A 16,572-nucleotide genomic window follows, 5' to 3' on the forward strand; every position below is an offset into this window, starting at 1 on the left:
TATGTTTTTAATTAATAGATTTACTTTGCAGGCTGGGAATGAGGCTTAGTGGTAGAGTGCTTGCCTAGCATACATGAAGCCCTGGGTTCAATTCCCCAGCACCACATAAAAAGAAAAAGCCAGAAGTGGTGCTGTGGCTCAAGTGGTAGAGTGCTAGCCTTGAGCAAAAAGAAGCCAGGGACAGTGCTCAGGCCCTGAGTTCAAGCCCCAGGACTGGCAAAAAAAAAAAAGATTTACTTTGCTAGCAATCACAATAATACAAGAACAAAAGGGAAGAGTATTAGAATAAAATCCATATTTTAAAAAATATCAATAAGAGCTGATATGGCTCAGTGGTATAGCTCTTGTGTAGCATGCAAAGCCCTGGGTTCAGTCCTCAGTACTGCAAGAAATTAAAAAAACAACAATACAATAAAAAACAATGACAACACAAATGTGATAATATAGACATGATACTGATGGTTAGGATTTTGAGGTATTCAGCTTGAATTTCCTATGGTTTCTTATGGGTAAAGTCAGGATTTCCTTTTCTCTTCACTGCCTTACATGAAACTGTAACGCCTCTGTACTTCATTTTGACAATAAAGGGGAAAAAAAGAAAAAGAAGAAAGTTACTTACTTTGATGATGCAACACTATCTTTGAACATCTCACGGTCTGAGGTTAATTCTGAGGTGCGTAGCAAGAGAATGGAGGATAAAGTGACAAAAAGGCAAGTAGAAGTAACAACCATCATGGTTCCTGTGGATTCTTAATCCCCATATTACTTTGAATCTGTCAGTCTCATAGCTCCAAATGGGTTAACAGAGTCTGGATGTTTTATTAGTCTTTCTGTACATCAAACTGTATGGATGTGTGGGAAAATGGAACAATAAATATTTCTGGAATTGGCTTGGGAAGGGGAGGGGAGAGAAGGAGTGATGGCGGAGGTGCATCTGATCAAATACTTTGTATGCACATGTGAGTATGTCTTAATGAAACTTCCTGTACAACTAGTTGATGCTAATAAAAAGGTGATAAAAATATAATACACATGTGTTGCTGGCAATAAACAGTATATCAATTATAATAAGTGGCTACACATATCTGTATATAGGAACATGAAGAGTTTGGAAATATGTCATTCTGAAAACAAATCGGGAGGCTGAGAACATAAAGATCATAATTTGAGGCCAGCAGGGCAAAAAACTTCAAGAGGCCCCTTCTCCATCCATTGCTTGTCACAGAGGCTTGTACCCATCAACCCAAGCTATGGGGGAAGCTTAGATTGGGAGAATCGCGAATCCACCGAATCTGGGCAGAGAAGCCCACATGACTCTATCTCATGGAGGGGACCTGGGCTCAGCAGCACGTCTGTGATCCCAGCAATGATTCACAACCTCCAAGTAGGCAGATTTCTGCCTGGGTGTTTGCAGTTAGGAAGAGGGGGGCCCTTCCTCTAAATAAATAAATAACCAATTAAAAACAGTCAGGTCAACTTATGGAGGCATGGCTCAAGCAGTAGAGAACCAGCCTAGCAAGCACAAGACCCTGAGTTCAAACCACCTTACAAGAAGAAAGAAGACGAGGAGGATGACGATAAAGAAAGAGAAAGCAAAACTTCATTCCAATATATAAAAACATTAGGGATGTTTACATGTGTGTGCACCTGTTTAATGTTTTACAAAAAAAATGTATTTTCAAAAGAATATGTAAAATTCAAATTTGTTTTATTAAAATGTTGTCTATTTTATTAAAAACTTTACTTAAGCATTTTTTTGCTGTAAATGTGAAGTAAGGTACTATGGAAGACTATACATTCTTTATACAATACTAAGTAATACCATCTTACTTAAACTGATTTTGATTGTCACCTGTGCATTACTTTTATCTTATCAACTGCCAGCAAATGGAATCTATTGCTTTCAACACAGTATAGTTCTTAAATGCTGTTAATTGCAAATTTTCCCATGTTAGATTTGCTTAGCCACATATTTTGTATTCAAGCAGATGTTCAAGAAATAAATATTCATATCAAGTTTATGTGGCTCATAACTCCATGTATTAAAGATTATTTTAGATGAATCCACAGACCTAGTTTCTGACTTAAAAATATGCACCCAGAATAATATTTAAATTACATTTACACATCTAATAAAAAATGTAGTCATTTCAATGGCCTGTGCACTGTCAATCATGGGTAGGAAAATATAACCTGACATACTCTAGATTTATCCTAACATCTAATGCATTCAAAAGTGCTATAACTCTAGGCCAGGGAAAGTTTTTCTGAAATATCATCCATCATGAATGCAGGGTCTTTTTGAGGGGTCTGGGAGAATCTCTTCTGTCCAATGTCAGCACAAAATATATCTTTTTTGTCTTAGTAGTCATTTAGAGCAGGTAGCTTTAAATCCAAATAAATGACAGTGTGCAAACCTATATTGTCAGTATTATATGAATAAATCAAGAGCTTTGTGGCTTTTTGAGCTGAAATACAATCCTCGCTTTGATGGCATTATATTTATTTGACTTCTGTCTAGCATTCATTAAGCACTAGCCAGATGCCTTGTCAATATGACATACCTTCTAAATATTGGCTCATTGAATCCTTACTGCCTTATAAGGAAGGCTCTCTCACCAGCTCCATTTTACATATGATAAATCGGAGGAAGAAGGAAGTAATATCATCGGGCCATCATGACAGCTAGACAGTGGCAGTATTGGAATTCTAACTCAAAAAGATCCCTCTCTCTCAACCTTGGATAATATACTTCCTCTTAATTATAAATAGTAATTTTAGAAATGACCAGAAACATTCCTATCCCTTTCTTCCATTTTAAATGTTTTCATTTCTTTTTGGCAATCCTATTATTAGTCAGCTGTCCATTACTGTAATAAAATACCTAAGGAAATCTACCTACGAGGAAGTAAACATTATTCGGCTCATGATTTCAGAGTGTTTAAGTCCATGGTTTCTTGGCCTTGTAGCTTGGAGCCTATGAAAGCGCAGTAATGGTAGGGACTCATGACTAGGAAGCAGAGCAAGACAGAAAGGAGCCAGAGTACCAATATCCCTCACAAAGGCACATTCCAAATGAATTCTCTTTTCCCCACATTATTAATGGTCCCAGCACTTCCCAGTCGTGTCAAGCAAGGGACGAAGTCTAACCCATAGGTTTGGGGAAGATATTCTCCAAGTCTAAACTATAGCTCATTCTCTGTGTATTGTCAAAGAATAAAGTCTTCCTTATCAGATATAGGAAATGTATTTTTGTACCTCTATTAATTTACTGCCATGCAAACACTCAATACTGCACAACATTGGGTTCTTATTGCATTATTTATCTGAAATTTTGCCTTCTCAGAGACCCTAAGAGATCTGCCAAAAGCTCATATTCTTCATTTTTATTTCTGACAGTAAACTTTCAATTGAATTTTCTCAGAATATAAAACCTCTAAACTGATGTTGCTGAAAAAACTAACATATTATTTTCCCTTTGAGTACCAGGGCTTAAATTTCTTGCACTCTTAAGCCAGGCCTTGAGCTTCTGTTAGTTTTGTTTTGTGTTGCTCACATCTGGAGCTCTACCACTTGAGCCACACTTCCAATTCTGGCTTTTTTTTTTCTTGCTTGTTATTTGGAAACAAAGAGTTATTTAGAGATTTGTCAGCTCTGCCTCCTGAGTAGCTGGGATAATGAATGTGAGTCACTTATACTCAGTGGTTATTTAAAATGCTGTGTGTATTGTACCGTCACATATTTTTAAATGCTGTGTGCATTGTACCCTCCAAGAGTCACTGAAAGAAGGAAATAAAAGTACAATTTTACCAAGTACCTGTTCGATGCCTCATTCTCTAGTATCATTGCATAAATTCAGACGCTGGTTAGACTTACCAATTCATGCCTGAGTTTTAAAAGGATACCTGTAAACCTAGCTACTAAAGAGCCTGAGATCTTAAAATTGCAGTTCAAAGCCAGCCCAGTCAAAATGTCCATGAGATTCTTATTTCTGATTAGCTAAAAAAAAATTTTTTTAAGCTGGAAGTGAAGCTGTGGATCAAGTAGAGTACTAGCCTTGAGCAAAAAAGGGTCAGTGTCCAGGCCCTGAGTTCAAGCCTGAATTTTAACACCAGTCCTAGGCAATGTCTTATATTCTATCAGGTCAGAAGAAGAAAGACTATGGATAGGTGCAGATCGGAAAATAAGTCTTTCCAATAGAACATCCACTAACCCTACAAGGATTTTGTAAAAGTAAAACTTCTGAATAGATTTTGTTGTAGATTATTCACTCTGGCCAGGAATTGTGGCACATGTCAAGATCCCAGCTACTTGAGAGGTATAGATAGGATTGTGGTCCAAGGCAAAAATGTGAGACCCTATCTGAAAAAATAACCTAAGAAAAGAAGATGTGCCAGAGACATGCCTCAAACGGAAGGGTCACCTAGCAAGCACAGGCATTGAGTTCTCTATGGCTTTGAGATAGAGAAGGAATGATCTAGAGCAAGCCTGGAGCTAGAAGAGAGCAATCAAATAATTTTACAGAGACACACGGGTGGCCTCAGCCAGTCGGTGAGTAGGAGCATAAAGATCTAAATGGCCTCAGAGGCACTTATTTCCAAGGCAGATGATGAAGAGGAATGGAAACTATGATAAGGAAGGAGTTAAAGAAAAGATGTCTTGACCCAAACTGTTCTTCCAAAAGAAATAACCTTAAGTTGAGCATTCCAATAATTTTGAATTACCACAACAATCTTATAAAGGTATAGGATAATAAGGGTGACATTGTACCTAAGAACTGGATAGATTGTTCTATGAGTCATATTGGGACAAATAACTCCTAGAGAAAAAAAATTAAGCTCCTGTCTTATGCCAAATTGACATTAAAATTGAAGAGTTGCAGGTCAAAGCATTTTTTTAAATAAATGAGCTGTAAACTCATCTCATGGTAAAGAGAGTTATTCTGTAGTTCAAAAGGGAAATGTAAAAACCATAAAGCAAGAGATTAGACTACCTAAAAGTTATCTGTTTGGGAATTTTTTTAAAAACACAAAAACCGTTAAACAACCAATTGAGGATAAAGTCTTGATAACAGAAAGATACAGAATTATCACTGATAGCAAAAAAAAGTAAGTATAGAAGATTTACTCAAGAGAGAAAGATGGGAAAATGTGATTTATTTAAACACATTAATAATCATAGAAATAAAAATTAAGATGAGACAAATTTTCCTACTAAGTTGGGTTACAATGCCACTATGTCAGATATGAAAAAATTAGTAACTTTCATGAATCATAAATTCATGCAAAGCTTCTGATAGACAAAGAGGCAAGCTGTTTATTATGAGATTAAAAGTGTTCATATCATTTTACAATTTTATCCTAAGAAAATTAGACCTATGCATAGTAATTTACTATGTATAAGCAATTCATAATTTTTTTAAATCTAAGATGAAGTGATTAATATTTAGATTAGATTTACTAAATGAAATATAGCTATAGCAGGGTGCCAGTGGCTGACACCTATAACCCTAGACACTCAGGAGGTTGAGATCTGAGGATCATAGTTCAAAGTGAGCCTGGGCAGGAAAGTCGGTGAGACTCTTGTCTCTTATTAACCACCAAAAATCCAGAAGTAAATCTGTGATTCAAGTGAAAGAGCACAGCTTTATGGTCTCCCTCATAGGGAATAATTAGCACAGGTTTAGGCTAGTCGCAGCAGAGGATCACAATAGCCCAATAGCTATGCCCTTATGAACGCATAAGATGATGCTAAGTGAAATGAACTCCATGTTATGGAAATGACTGTTATATCATTGTTGTAATTACTTTCAACATGCCATGTGAAACTGTAGCTTCTATTGTTGATGATCCTCTTGTATTCCCTTCCTGTGGTTGTACCCGCACTATCACTGTATCTTATCTGAGTACACTGGATACTGTATATACTGGAATTAGAACTAGGGAAGTGAAAGGGAATATCAAAATCGAGAGACAAAGGATAAAAAGACAAACAACTCCAAAAGCAATACTTGCAAAACCATTTGGTGTAAACTAACTGAACAACTCATGGGGAGAGAGGGAAAGGGAGAGGAGGGAGGGGGGAATGAGGGAGGAGGTAACAATCAGTACAAGAAATGTACCCAAGGCCTAACATAGGAAACTGTAACTTCTCTGTTACAGTTACAAACATCACTTTGACAATAAATAAGAAAAAAATAATTTAAAAAAAAGAGCACAGCTTTGAGAAAAAGAGCTCAGAGGCAGAACGCAAGCCCTGAGTTTATGCTTCAGGACCAGCACAGTAGATAGAGAGATAGACAGAGAGACAGGAAGACAGAGAGAGAGGGAGACAGACAGGTAAATGATAGGTATTGTTATAATTAGATAAACAGATGTAGTTATAATTATATAGTTATACATTACAAGAATGTGACAGCCAGGTGTATGTGTAGTTACATGTCCCCTGCATTCTATCTTTGAAGAAGTATAAACAGGAAGGCAATCCAGTCTGCCTAGGCAAAAAATGAGATCCTATTTAGAAATGCAGGAAAATTAAGAGGTTTGAGAGCATGGTTTAAGTGGAAGAGCAGCGTGCAAAAATCCACTACTGTCAAAAAGGAAATAAAAAGGAAAAACAATGGCAGCCATATAAAAATAAGGTACATTCTTCTTTTAACCTCCCAGTTAAAAAGGGTTCAAGGGATATTTAATAACAGTAAAGTATATGTAATAAAATATATTTTAAAGTATATAAATGATATAAATATATTCCTTGTATAGTTACTAAATGTTTACTATCTATACTGTTCTATGGTATAGTTGCCATGTGGTTTACTACATACATAGCAAGAATGCATATGAATTCCAATACACAAGGAATTACATAAATCCACAGCCATGATAAATTATGTAGAGAAAAATACAATAAGATATTAATGTATACATCAGGATGATGAGATATTCATTTAAATTCTTTTCATATCTGTATTTCTCAATTTTTATAATGAGCATGTATTAGTTATATATGTATATACATACATATATTAGACAATGAGTCCTAATTTTTCTTAATATTTATTCTAAACCAAGGGAAGTATCTTTGCCTTAGCTTACCTGGGGTTAGAGGATAGAGAATAGCATTTTCAAGGGGGAATTGGGTGGATACAAAGCAATAAAGGGAAGCCAAGAACGTTTTCTCATTGCTGTAATTTTAGCTAATCAGAAGGCTGAGATCTGGGGATTGAGCTTCAAAGCCAGCTTGGAAAAGAACGTTTGTGAGACCTGTATGGTCACTTAATCACCAAAAATCTACAAGTGGAGCTGTGGTTCCAATGGTAGAGTGCTAGTCTTGAGCAACTTGTTCAACCACTCTGGAAAGCAGTATTGAAGTTCCTCAAAAGGCTATGACCCAGCAGCCCCACTTTTGGGCATCTACCCAAAAGATTACAAGCAAGAACACACTAAAGCCACCAGCACAACTATGTTCATTGCAGCACAATTTGTCATCATTAAAATATGGAACCAACCCTGATGCCCCTCAGTAGATGAGTGGATCAAGAAAATATGGTACATATACACAATGGAATTCTATGCCTCTATCAAAAAGAATGACATTGCTCCATTCATAAGGAAATGGAATTACTTGGGAAAAATCATACTAAGTGAAGAGACCCAGACCCAAATAAACAGACTCCATGGTTTCCCTAATCCAGAATAATTGGTACATATCTAGGATAATCCTATCAGATCACAATTGCTCAATATAATAGCTATGTACATATGAACACACAAGAGGATGCTAAGCAAAATGAACTCCAAATTATGGAAATAAGTGGTTTATCATTGTTGCTATTTTCAACATACCATGTGAAATTATGCCTTTTTCTTTTGTCTTTCTTCCCCATGGTTTTACACCTGATATCACTGTAACTAATTTTGGTGCCCTGGATATTGTATATACATGTATAGGAAGTAGGGAAGGGAAGGGGAATATCAAAATGGAAAGACAAAGGGTAAAAGGCAATACAACAGCAATACTTACAAAACTATATGCTGTAAACAAACTGTACAACTCATTGGTGGGGAGAGGGAAATGGGGACTGGGGAGGGGGAAAGTGGGAGAAAAATGAGGGAACAGGTAACAAGTTGGATAAGAAATGTACTCACTGCTTTACATATGAAACTGTAACCCCTCTATACATCACTTTGACAATAAAATTTTTTTTAATGCTGAGGGACAGTGTTCAGGCCCTGAATCCAAGTCCCAGAACCAGTACACACACACATGCACACACACACACACACACACACACACACACACACACGAAAAGAAAGAAAGAAAGAATGAATGAATGAGAGAAAAGAAGAAAGAAAGAAAGTGATTGCAAAAGAATAAAGAAAAAAACAAATGAGACCAAACAGTTTCTAGCAGACTGCAGAGTAACAGTGCCCACTGACCCCTCAAGATATTCACCACCTGTTGGCCAGTTGAACTTCCTCCTTCCTACTAAGGACTTGATTTCCAAGAAGGTCATGAGTTGCATCTGTCCCCTCCTGCCCAGATATCAAAAACTCAATCAAGTCCTTTGCCTGTTCTTATTAAAGAAATCTCCGTTGTCAGCTAGAAATACGTGACATCATATAAAAGTTTAATTGGGGATTTTAATACATAGCTTTATGATGTCTAATTCTGCACTAAAGGCAGATTTATCCCATGCCTGGAAACCTTATGTAAAATCCACAGCCATACGAGGCAAGAGTCTTACCAAGTTCACAGACTGTGATGACCCTATGGAATTGAAAATGTAAATTTCTGCTTAACAATGAACTGAGACCCGGCATCAATCCCTTGTACATAGAATGTGCTGAGTAAGTGACCTGACACATGCAAAACCCTTCCATCTGCCATGGTTCGTCTACTCATATGGAGTTGCTTCCCCATGACACACATCTGCATATCAAGGACATCAGTGCATTCCTGACTTATCAATCATGAAGAGGCAGAAAGGATGCACTCAGAGCCCAGCATGCACCTCACATCCTCCAGTATGCTCTCTGCAGAACCCCTGCCCAGGTGGACTCATGCTAGATGCCACACAGGGACCGTGGCTATCTGGAAGGCACACTGCTAAAAACCTTTCTAATTCTCACAGTATCCCTTGTAGGAGGTGGGTTTTGATTGGGTTTTGATTGACTCGGGAGAAAGTGGAGACATAGAGTAACAAATAGGCTTCCACTCAGCCAACTAGCAGATGGCAGGATAAGACAACCTCCATTTATCAAGCACAGAAAGCCCAGTGTTTCTAGACTTTCCCCCAGGAAGCTTGCTGCTAGAAATGCCAATGACATACACATAAGTTTCAGGCACAATCATCTGAGGAATAATTTAAGCCAAGTCAGTGAGCCTCAGCGTGCTCTCCCCTTTTGTATTTGCTTACTATCCCAAGCTGTTCCAACCCATCTCTCAGACAAGAATGTACCATTTTTGTGATCTAGAATAAGTACACACTATGAGTCCTTGTATAAATGGGAAGACAATCTAAAGTTCAGACAGGGGTAATAAGATACATTTTAATATTTATAGGCATCCCTGCTTGAGATGTATTTAGTTTTATAAAATTATCTTTCTTTGTACTATCTAAAGCAAACCTGACTCAGACTCAAAAGTAGCACTCACCGCTTAATGGAAACAGAAGACAAGCAACACTGGGAGCCATAGTAGAAAATAGCATAAAAAGAAATTGGTAAAAATAAGTTGAATAATGACTTGCCTTTAATCAAGTATATCTACAATATTACTTGAGCAATCATTCAGAATATCAATGATTTTACTTTTCCACAATAAGTCCTCGAAATCATATATATATATATGTATATATATATATATATCATACAACACATCTCAATTCAGATGAGCTACATTCTGAGGGCTGATTACCTATGCACAGTGTTTGCTTCACAGTTGCACCAAGAATGAGTAGTTCTTAAAACAATTAATACACATAATCAGTGACGGACAGACATGTCAATATCATTATAGTAATTTCCTTCTTGTATTTTATTCCAACAATGCTGCATATTTCAGTATGAATTGTTACAAATGTTGATGAACTCCAATTGGTCCTCTGAATCACCTATCACTTTCAGATTTGAGTGTACCAAGATAGATTTTTTAAATGTATAACCTAAAAAGAAGTAGGACACAGTCAGGTAAACTAGCACACACTTCTAATACCAACTACTCAAGAGGTGAAAGCAAGAAAGAGTATTATGAGTTTGAGGCCAGCTCCAGCAAAGTTAGTAAGATCTTAACCTCAAACACACACATACACACACACACAGACTGAGGGCATGGCTCAAGTGGTAGATCTTTGCCCCAGCAAGCCAAAGACCTGAGGATTCTCAGTACGCAAAGCAGTAAAAATACAACTGATAATTGTATATAGTATGTTAAGAATAATTTTATCTTGGCAAAAATATCCAATGGTTCAAAACAATTTTTGAAATCCACTCAGTGACTTATGAAACACTCAATAGAAAACAGGAATATTACACATAAAGTAACAGTACAGAAAACACAATATCCACTTAAAATTTATTTATTTATTTATTTATTTTATGAGTTTTTTTATTTTTTTTCTCAAATTTTTATTATCAAACTGATGTACAGAGAGGTTACAGTATCATACGTTGGGCATTGGATACATTTCTTGTACTGTTTGTTTAAAACATATAAATTTCAAATTGAAGACATAGCTTAGTATACTGATGACTTCATTATTTTTACAGAGATTCTTTATGTGCTTCAAATGTTTCTATCATTTAAAATGACATCAAAACTAAGTGTGACATGTAAGGGAGGTGACCTGGCTAGAATGTACAAAGAACTTTATGGTGTTTGAAAGCTTTTTCTTATTTGAGTACCAAGAATAAACCTAGACATCAGAAGGATAGCTGATATGAGAATTCATCCCTTATTCCCTCTACAAAGAACAATCAAACAGCTATCAATAAACAAAAATAAGTCCAGGAGGCCACTTAAGGCACTACAGTCATACAATGCAAGAAAAATCAACATGTGTCTTCACAAACACACAAAAAAAGGGTACAGGATTTTGTTTTGTCTGTGTCTTCCCATTCCCAGATGATCACTGTTCTGCATAAAGAAGGACTTGCAGACCTTGACAGCTTTTTCATTAGGGGGAAAAGGAGGAAAAGCCAACAATAGCTTCCTCTGAATGACTAGCTAACAGCTGTCCCCTACCCAGGATGCTGGGGTCCCATGTAACTGGGACATATGGAGATGTCTGGGAACAAAGAAGAGGACTGCCAATGTCAGCTCCAGGAAGGAGACACTCCAGTCCCTGTGGTCCATTCTGCATCCTCACTGTGGACCACTAAAGCCCTAATAGGCTCACACCTCCCATAGCTTTCACTAAACAGGACCATCCTGCAGGAACCCCTCTGCCAGGTCATGAGCCATAGAACACCACAGAAGCTTTCACTGCTGAGGAAAACCACAGCCTGCATGGCTACAGTCAACTCTACAGTCTGTAGTCCACAGGGCCTTCTGGAACAAACAATCTTCTCAGTGACCAGGTTCTCAGATACCATCGCCCTCCCTCTTCCTGCTCTGGAGCCACTCCAAAAGGCTTCCAAACAGTGTACCCAACACAATCACCATGAATGTCTACATATGGACCCTGGCCCCCCACAGCTGGCTGCACCCCTCATATCAAACACCCCACAGACAAACATCTATGCTTGGCCTTTGCAGTCCAGTTTATGCAAAACCACTGATCCCAGCCCTCCAGATACACACAGGAAGCTGGCCCTGGTCTTCTGTTCCTAGTCCTTGCAGCCATGCCACCAAAATCATGAATGTGCACACCACTAACCACAATACCGGCTGCTGTGTACATGTGTGTAGTTGCCCAACATCTATTACAGATCCTCACCACTGCATGCATGCACACTGTATGCTTCAGTGATGCATATGTGTAGAACCATGTAACAGACCTGATCACTGTGACCATTCTGCTGCTAACCCCTGACTCCTACAGCCATGTTTGTGCATACTAGAGTCACAGCAGGCCCCAGTGCTGTGTATATGCCTGTACTTGGTGTTTCCTGACACACACTTGCTTCAGCAGGCCCCCATCGCTGTGTGTGCTAACTACCAGCCCCAGCCTCCCACTGTTGTCTTTCCCAATCATTTGCTGTTGACTGGAAGTCCAGAGCCATTGCCAGGGTCTCCACCAGCCCGCCTAGCCACTCTTGCCATGAAGAACCAAGCAGTTGTCACAGTTCCAGATCCTCAGTTGCCTGAACCTTAAGTTCCCTGCACTTCCTTCAGACCCAGCACCACTGCACATGCTGTGCTTGGCTTGCTGCTGCTACATGGGATCCCAGATTGGCCTCTCCCTCATCACTCTCCCCTATCACACAACGTTAAAGTCTTCCCTCACAGAAGCTAATCTTAAAGCCTGAAGAGTTGACTCCTTAAATGTCCAGATGTAAAACAAGGCTAGAAGGAATTAGAGTACACAATATCACACAAGAGACACAATAAATTTTCAATAATCAATCCAAACAATTGTGTATCTGTGACTTACTAAGAGGGAAAAAAAAGAAGTGAAATAATTATTCTGAAGAAGCCCAACAAGCTACAAGAGAATACATATTTTTTTTAATTAACAAAATCAGGAAAACAATACGAGGACAAAACAAGCTCATCAGAGAGACAGGGTGTGTGTGTGTGTGTGTGTGTGTGTGTGTGTGTGTGTGTGTGTATGTGTGTGTCCAAACAAATTCTGGAGATGAAGAAACTAGAAGCTGAATTTAAAAATGCAGCATAGTGATTCACCTTGGGAAATCATTGAGATGGGGGCAGGGTAGGGAAGGGGGGAGTAAAAAGGAATGAAGAAAGCTTATGAGATCTATGGCACACAATTAAGAAAGTTACCATTTGATAGCTATCGAATTATATGTGTTTCACAAGAAGAAAAACACAAAAAGAATGAAAGTTTATCTAAAGAAAGAATGGTTGAAAACTGTCCAAGTATGGGGAAAGATACATCCAGGTATATGAAGCTCAAAAGTCTGCCCAGACAACCCAAAGAAAAATTCTCCAAGTCATGTTATAATTAAATTGCCTCAAATAAAAAATATAAAAGACATATAAAAGGAGTGTCAATAATTCTATCAGCAGATTTTCTATCAGAAGTCTTACAGGCCAGATGAGAGAGTGGGATGATATATTCAAAATGCCTAAAGAAAGGACATCCCCAACTTCAGATTCTTTGCCCAGAAAAATCTGTACTTCAGAAATTAGAGCAAATAGAAGATTTTCTAACACAAACAAAAGGCTGGAGGCGTTCATCAATACCACTCCTGTCTTGCAAGAAACGTTCAAGGGAATTCTTTAAGATGATGTGAAAGTTTACCAATTAGTAAAACTCTAACAATGAGAATATAATGCTCACTGGAAAAGTCAGATTCAGAATATTCAAGTCATATAATGGTGATCCATAAATCCTATGTAACAACAGCATAAAGAATAAAAAGATCTATAGCTTCAATAAGTGGATACAAAACATAAAAAGATGTAAAGTGCCACAGTAAAACATGTAATGTTGGGGGAGTAAGGAAATGACAAAGTTTTTGTATGTGAGAACGTTAAATTGGTGTAAGCTTATACACAAGCCAAATGGCTACAAAGCAGAGAGAGAGAGAGAGAGAGAGAGAGAGAGAGAGAGAGAGAGAGAGAGAGAGAGATATAAAACAAAGAGAAAAATCAAAGTATAGCCTTACAGAGAATTGTCTAGTCATAGGGGAAGAGAGCAAGAAGAAGAAAGGAGCCAATAGATATAAAAAATATTCAGGAGGTAATTAACAAATGGAAACTGAAAGTCTTTACTTAACAATGACTACCTTGGATGGAAATGGGATAATCTCCAAAGAATTATTGACATAGTTGCGGAATGGATAAAAATAAAGACTCAATTAAATGACATCTACCAGTGACTCACATCGCCTGTAAGGGCACAGTTAGATGGAAAATGAAGAGTTAAAGGATTAACCATAGAAATAAAAACTAAGAGATCAGTAGGTACATTTAATGAAGCAAAACAGACTTTAAGTAAAAAAGCTACAGAAATCAAACTGACAAAACAAGGGTATATGCAGGGGTAGATTCCCCTCCTATAACTACTTTGAACAACTAACATACAATTAAAAATGAATACCAGGAAACTGAAACACGTCTGAGTAGAAGAGGGTGAAGGGAATGGGAGGAGGCTAAATGGAGAGAATTCTGGAGAATACAGTTAAAATACTCGATATACATGTATGAAAACAGAACTGGGTAACTTGAAGGGATAGAAAAGGTCAGAATAAATAGGAGTGGGGTGATGGAAGAGGTGACATTGATCAAGACACATTGTATTCAAGCTGAAATATCTTTGTGCAATTACTAAAGTTAAAATAACTATATAGGGCAGCACCGCGGGGGTCTCGCGCCGCGGTGGGCCGCCGGCGGGATGGAAGCCACCCTGGAGCAGCACCTGGAGGACACAATGAAGAATCCATCCATTGTTGGAGTCTTGTGCACAGATTCACAAGGACTTAATCTTGGCTGCCGGGGTACTCTGTCAGATGAACATGCTGGAGTGATATCTGTTCTTGCCCAGCAAGCAGCTAAGCTAACCTCTGACCCCACTGATATTCCTGTGGTATGTCTAGAATCAGATAATGGGAACATTGTGATCCAGAAACATGATGGCATAACAGTGGCAGTGCACAAAATGGCCTCTTGACATCTCATGTCAGTTTTATAGAAGCCTGTCATACAGATTTAACCTACCAATGCTAATTAAAACTTGTAAAACTATTGAAAAAAATAACTATATAGTTCAAGCAAAATTTTAAAAAGTGATAAGAAAGTTCACTAAGGATTGAGAAGTCAATAAATCCACATGATATAACAATTGCCAATACATATCTACCTAACATTGGAACACCTAAATACATAAATAATTCAGAAATCTAAAGGGAGAAATAAGACTTATATAAATATAGTAGGGATGTCAATGCTTCACCAGACAGAAAATCAACCAGAAAAACAAGAAATTTGAACAAAATTATAGAAGGAATACACACGTGTAAACATTGCATTCAGTAACAAAAAGCACACATTTATCCCATGTGCACACATAACATTCTCTAGGAGAGAACACTATTCAATATTACATTTCTAAATGAATTTCAAAAGATTAGACTGCATATCAGGTATCTTTTCTAACCACAATACTATGGAACAAGAAATCAGTTATTAGTAGGGTAAATGGGAAATTCACACAATAAGAAAATTCAATAGCTCACTATGGAACAACAAATATTTCGAAGAAATCAGACAGGATATATAATGAGGCAAACTAAAGTGGAAATATGAAATTCTAAGCTTATGAAAACAGCCAAAGTAGTTCTTAGAGGGAAGTTTTTAATGATAAATGCCTAGATTGAGACAAGTGATCTCAAGAAAATCTAGTGTTTTCCTTTCCAGTTCCTTAAGAGACTAAGCCCAAACTTAGTAAAAGAAAAAGTAAAATCAGAGCATGGATAAATGAAAGATAATCTAGAAAATATGACCAAGTGAAGACTTGGCTTTTGCAGAAAGAAAGAAAACTGACAACCTGTTAGACTAAAAGAGAAGATACACAGGCTAAAGGAGGAGGGCAGAGACAGAAAAAGAGAAGGGCTTAACATAATGAGAAATAGAACTGATATCACAGAAATATAAAGGATCATAAAATACTACGCTAGATAATTATTAAGTCAATAAGTAACATCAGCTAACAGAAAAATTCCTGGATGCAAACAACCTATAAGAACAAATCATGGAGAAATAAAATGTATAAACAATCAGATGATGGGAAGGGTAACAAATGAAGTCTTCCATCAACAAAAAAGCCCAAGTTCCAATGGCATCAGAAACACATTCTGCTATAAATTTAAAAGGAAGAAATTAATGTCAATTATGCTTAAACTCTTTGGAAATGCTGAAGGGAATGTTTTCTTTTTTTATTTTTATTATAAAACTGATGTACAGAGAGGTTACAGTTTCATATGTTAGGCATTGGATACATTTCTTGTACTGTTTGTTACCTTGTCCCTCATACCCCCCTCCCCCCTCCCCCTGTCCCCCCTGAGGTGTTCATTTCACTTACACCAAACAGTTTTGCAAGTATTGCTTTTGTTGTTGTTTCTCCTATTTTACCCTTTGTCTCTCAATTTTGGTCTGAAGGGAATGTTTTCAAACTCATTTTATAAGGCTAAAATTATTATGATAGCAAACCAAGTAAAAAATACAAGAATAGAAACTTACTAAGCAAAAACCCTGATGAAAAAAATAGATGAAATATTGATAAACCAATTCTACTTTATAGGAAAAGTTCCATTCACTATACAAGTAGGCTTTATGCCCAGAACATAGGAAGGTTCAGAAAAAACAAGTCCACAAATATGATAAACGACATTAATAGAATGAAGGACTAAAACCATATGATCAGTTCAATGACACAGGAAATACATT

The 16,572-nt window shown here is 37.3% G+C and overlaps 1 protein-coding gene across 1 annotated transcript; it reads left to right on the forward strand.

The window, feature by feature from the left end:
• The first annotated feature begins 14,481 nt into the window (after positions 1-14,481).
• LOC125347876 (ragulator complex protein LAMTOR5-like) lies at positions 14,482-14,873 on the forward strand. The gene has a single exon (XM_048340815.1). The coding sequence runs from the start codon at positions 14,522-14,524 to the stop codon at positions 14,795-14,797; it is 276 nt and encodes a 91-aa protein (XP_048196772.1). The 5' UTR covers positions 14,482-14,521; the 3' UTR covers positions 14,798-14,873.
• The last annotated feature ends 1,699 nt before the right edge of the window (positions 14,874-16,572 follow it).

Source organism: Perognathus longimembris, chromosome 3 (assembly GCF_023159225.1).
Source record: "Perognathus longimembris pacificus isolate PPM17 chromosome 3, ASM2315922v1, whole genome shotgun sequence".
NCBI lineage: Eukaryota > Metazoa > Chordata > Mammalia > Rodentia > Heteromyidae > Perognathus > Perognathus longimembris.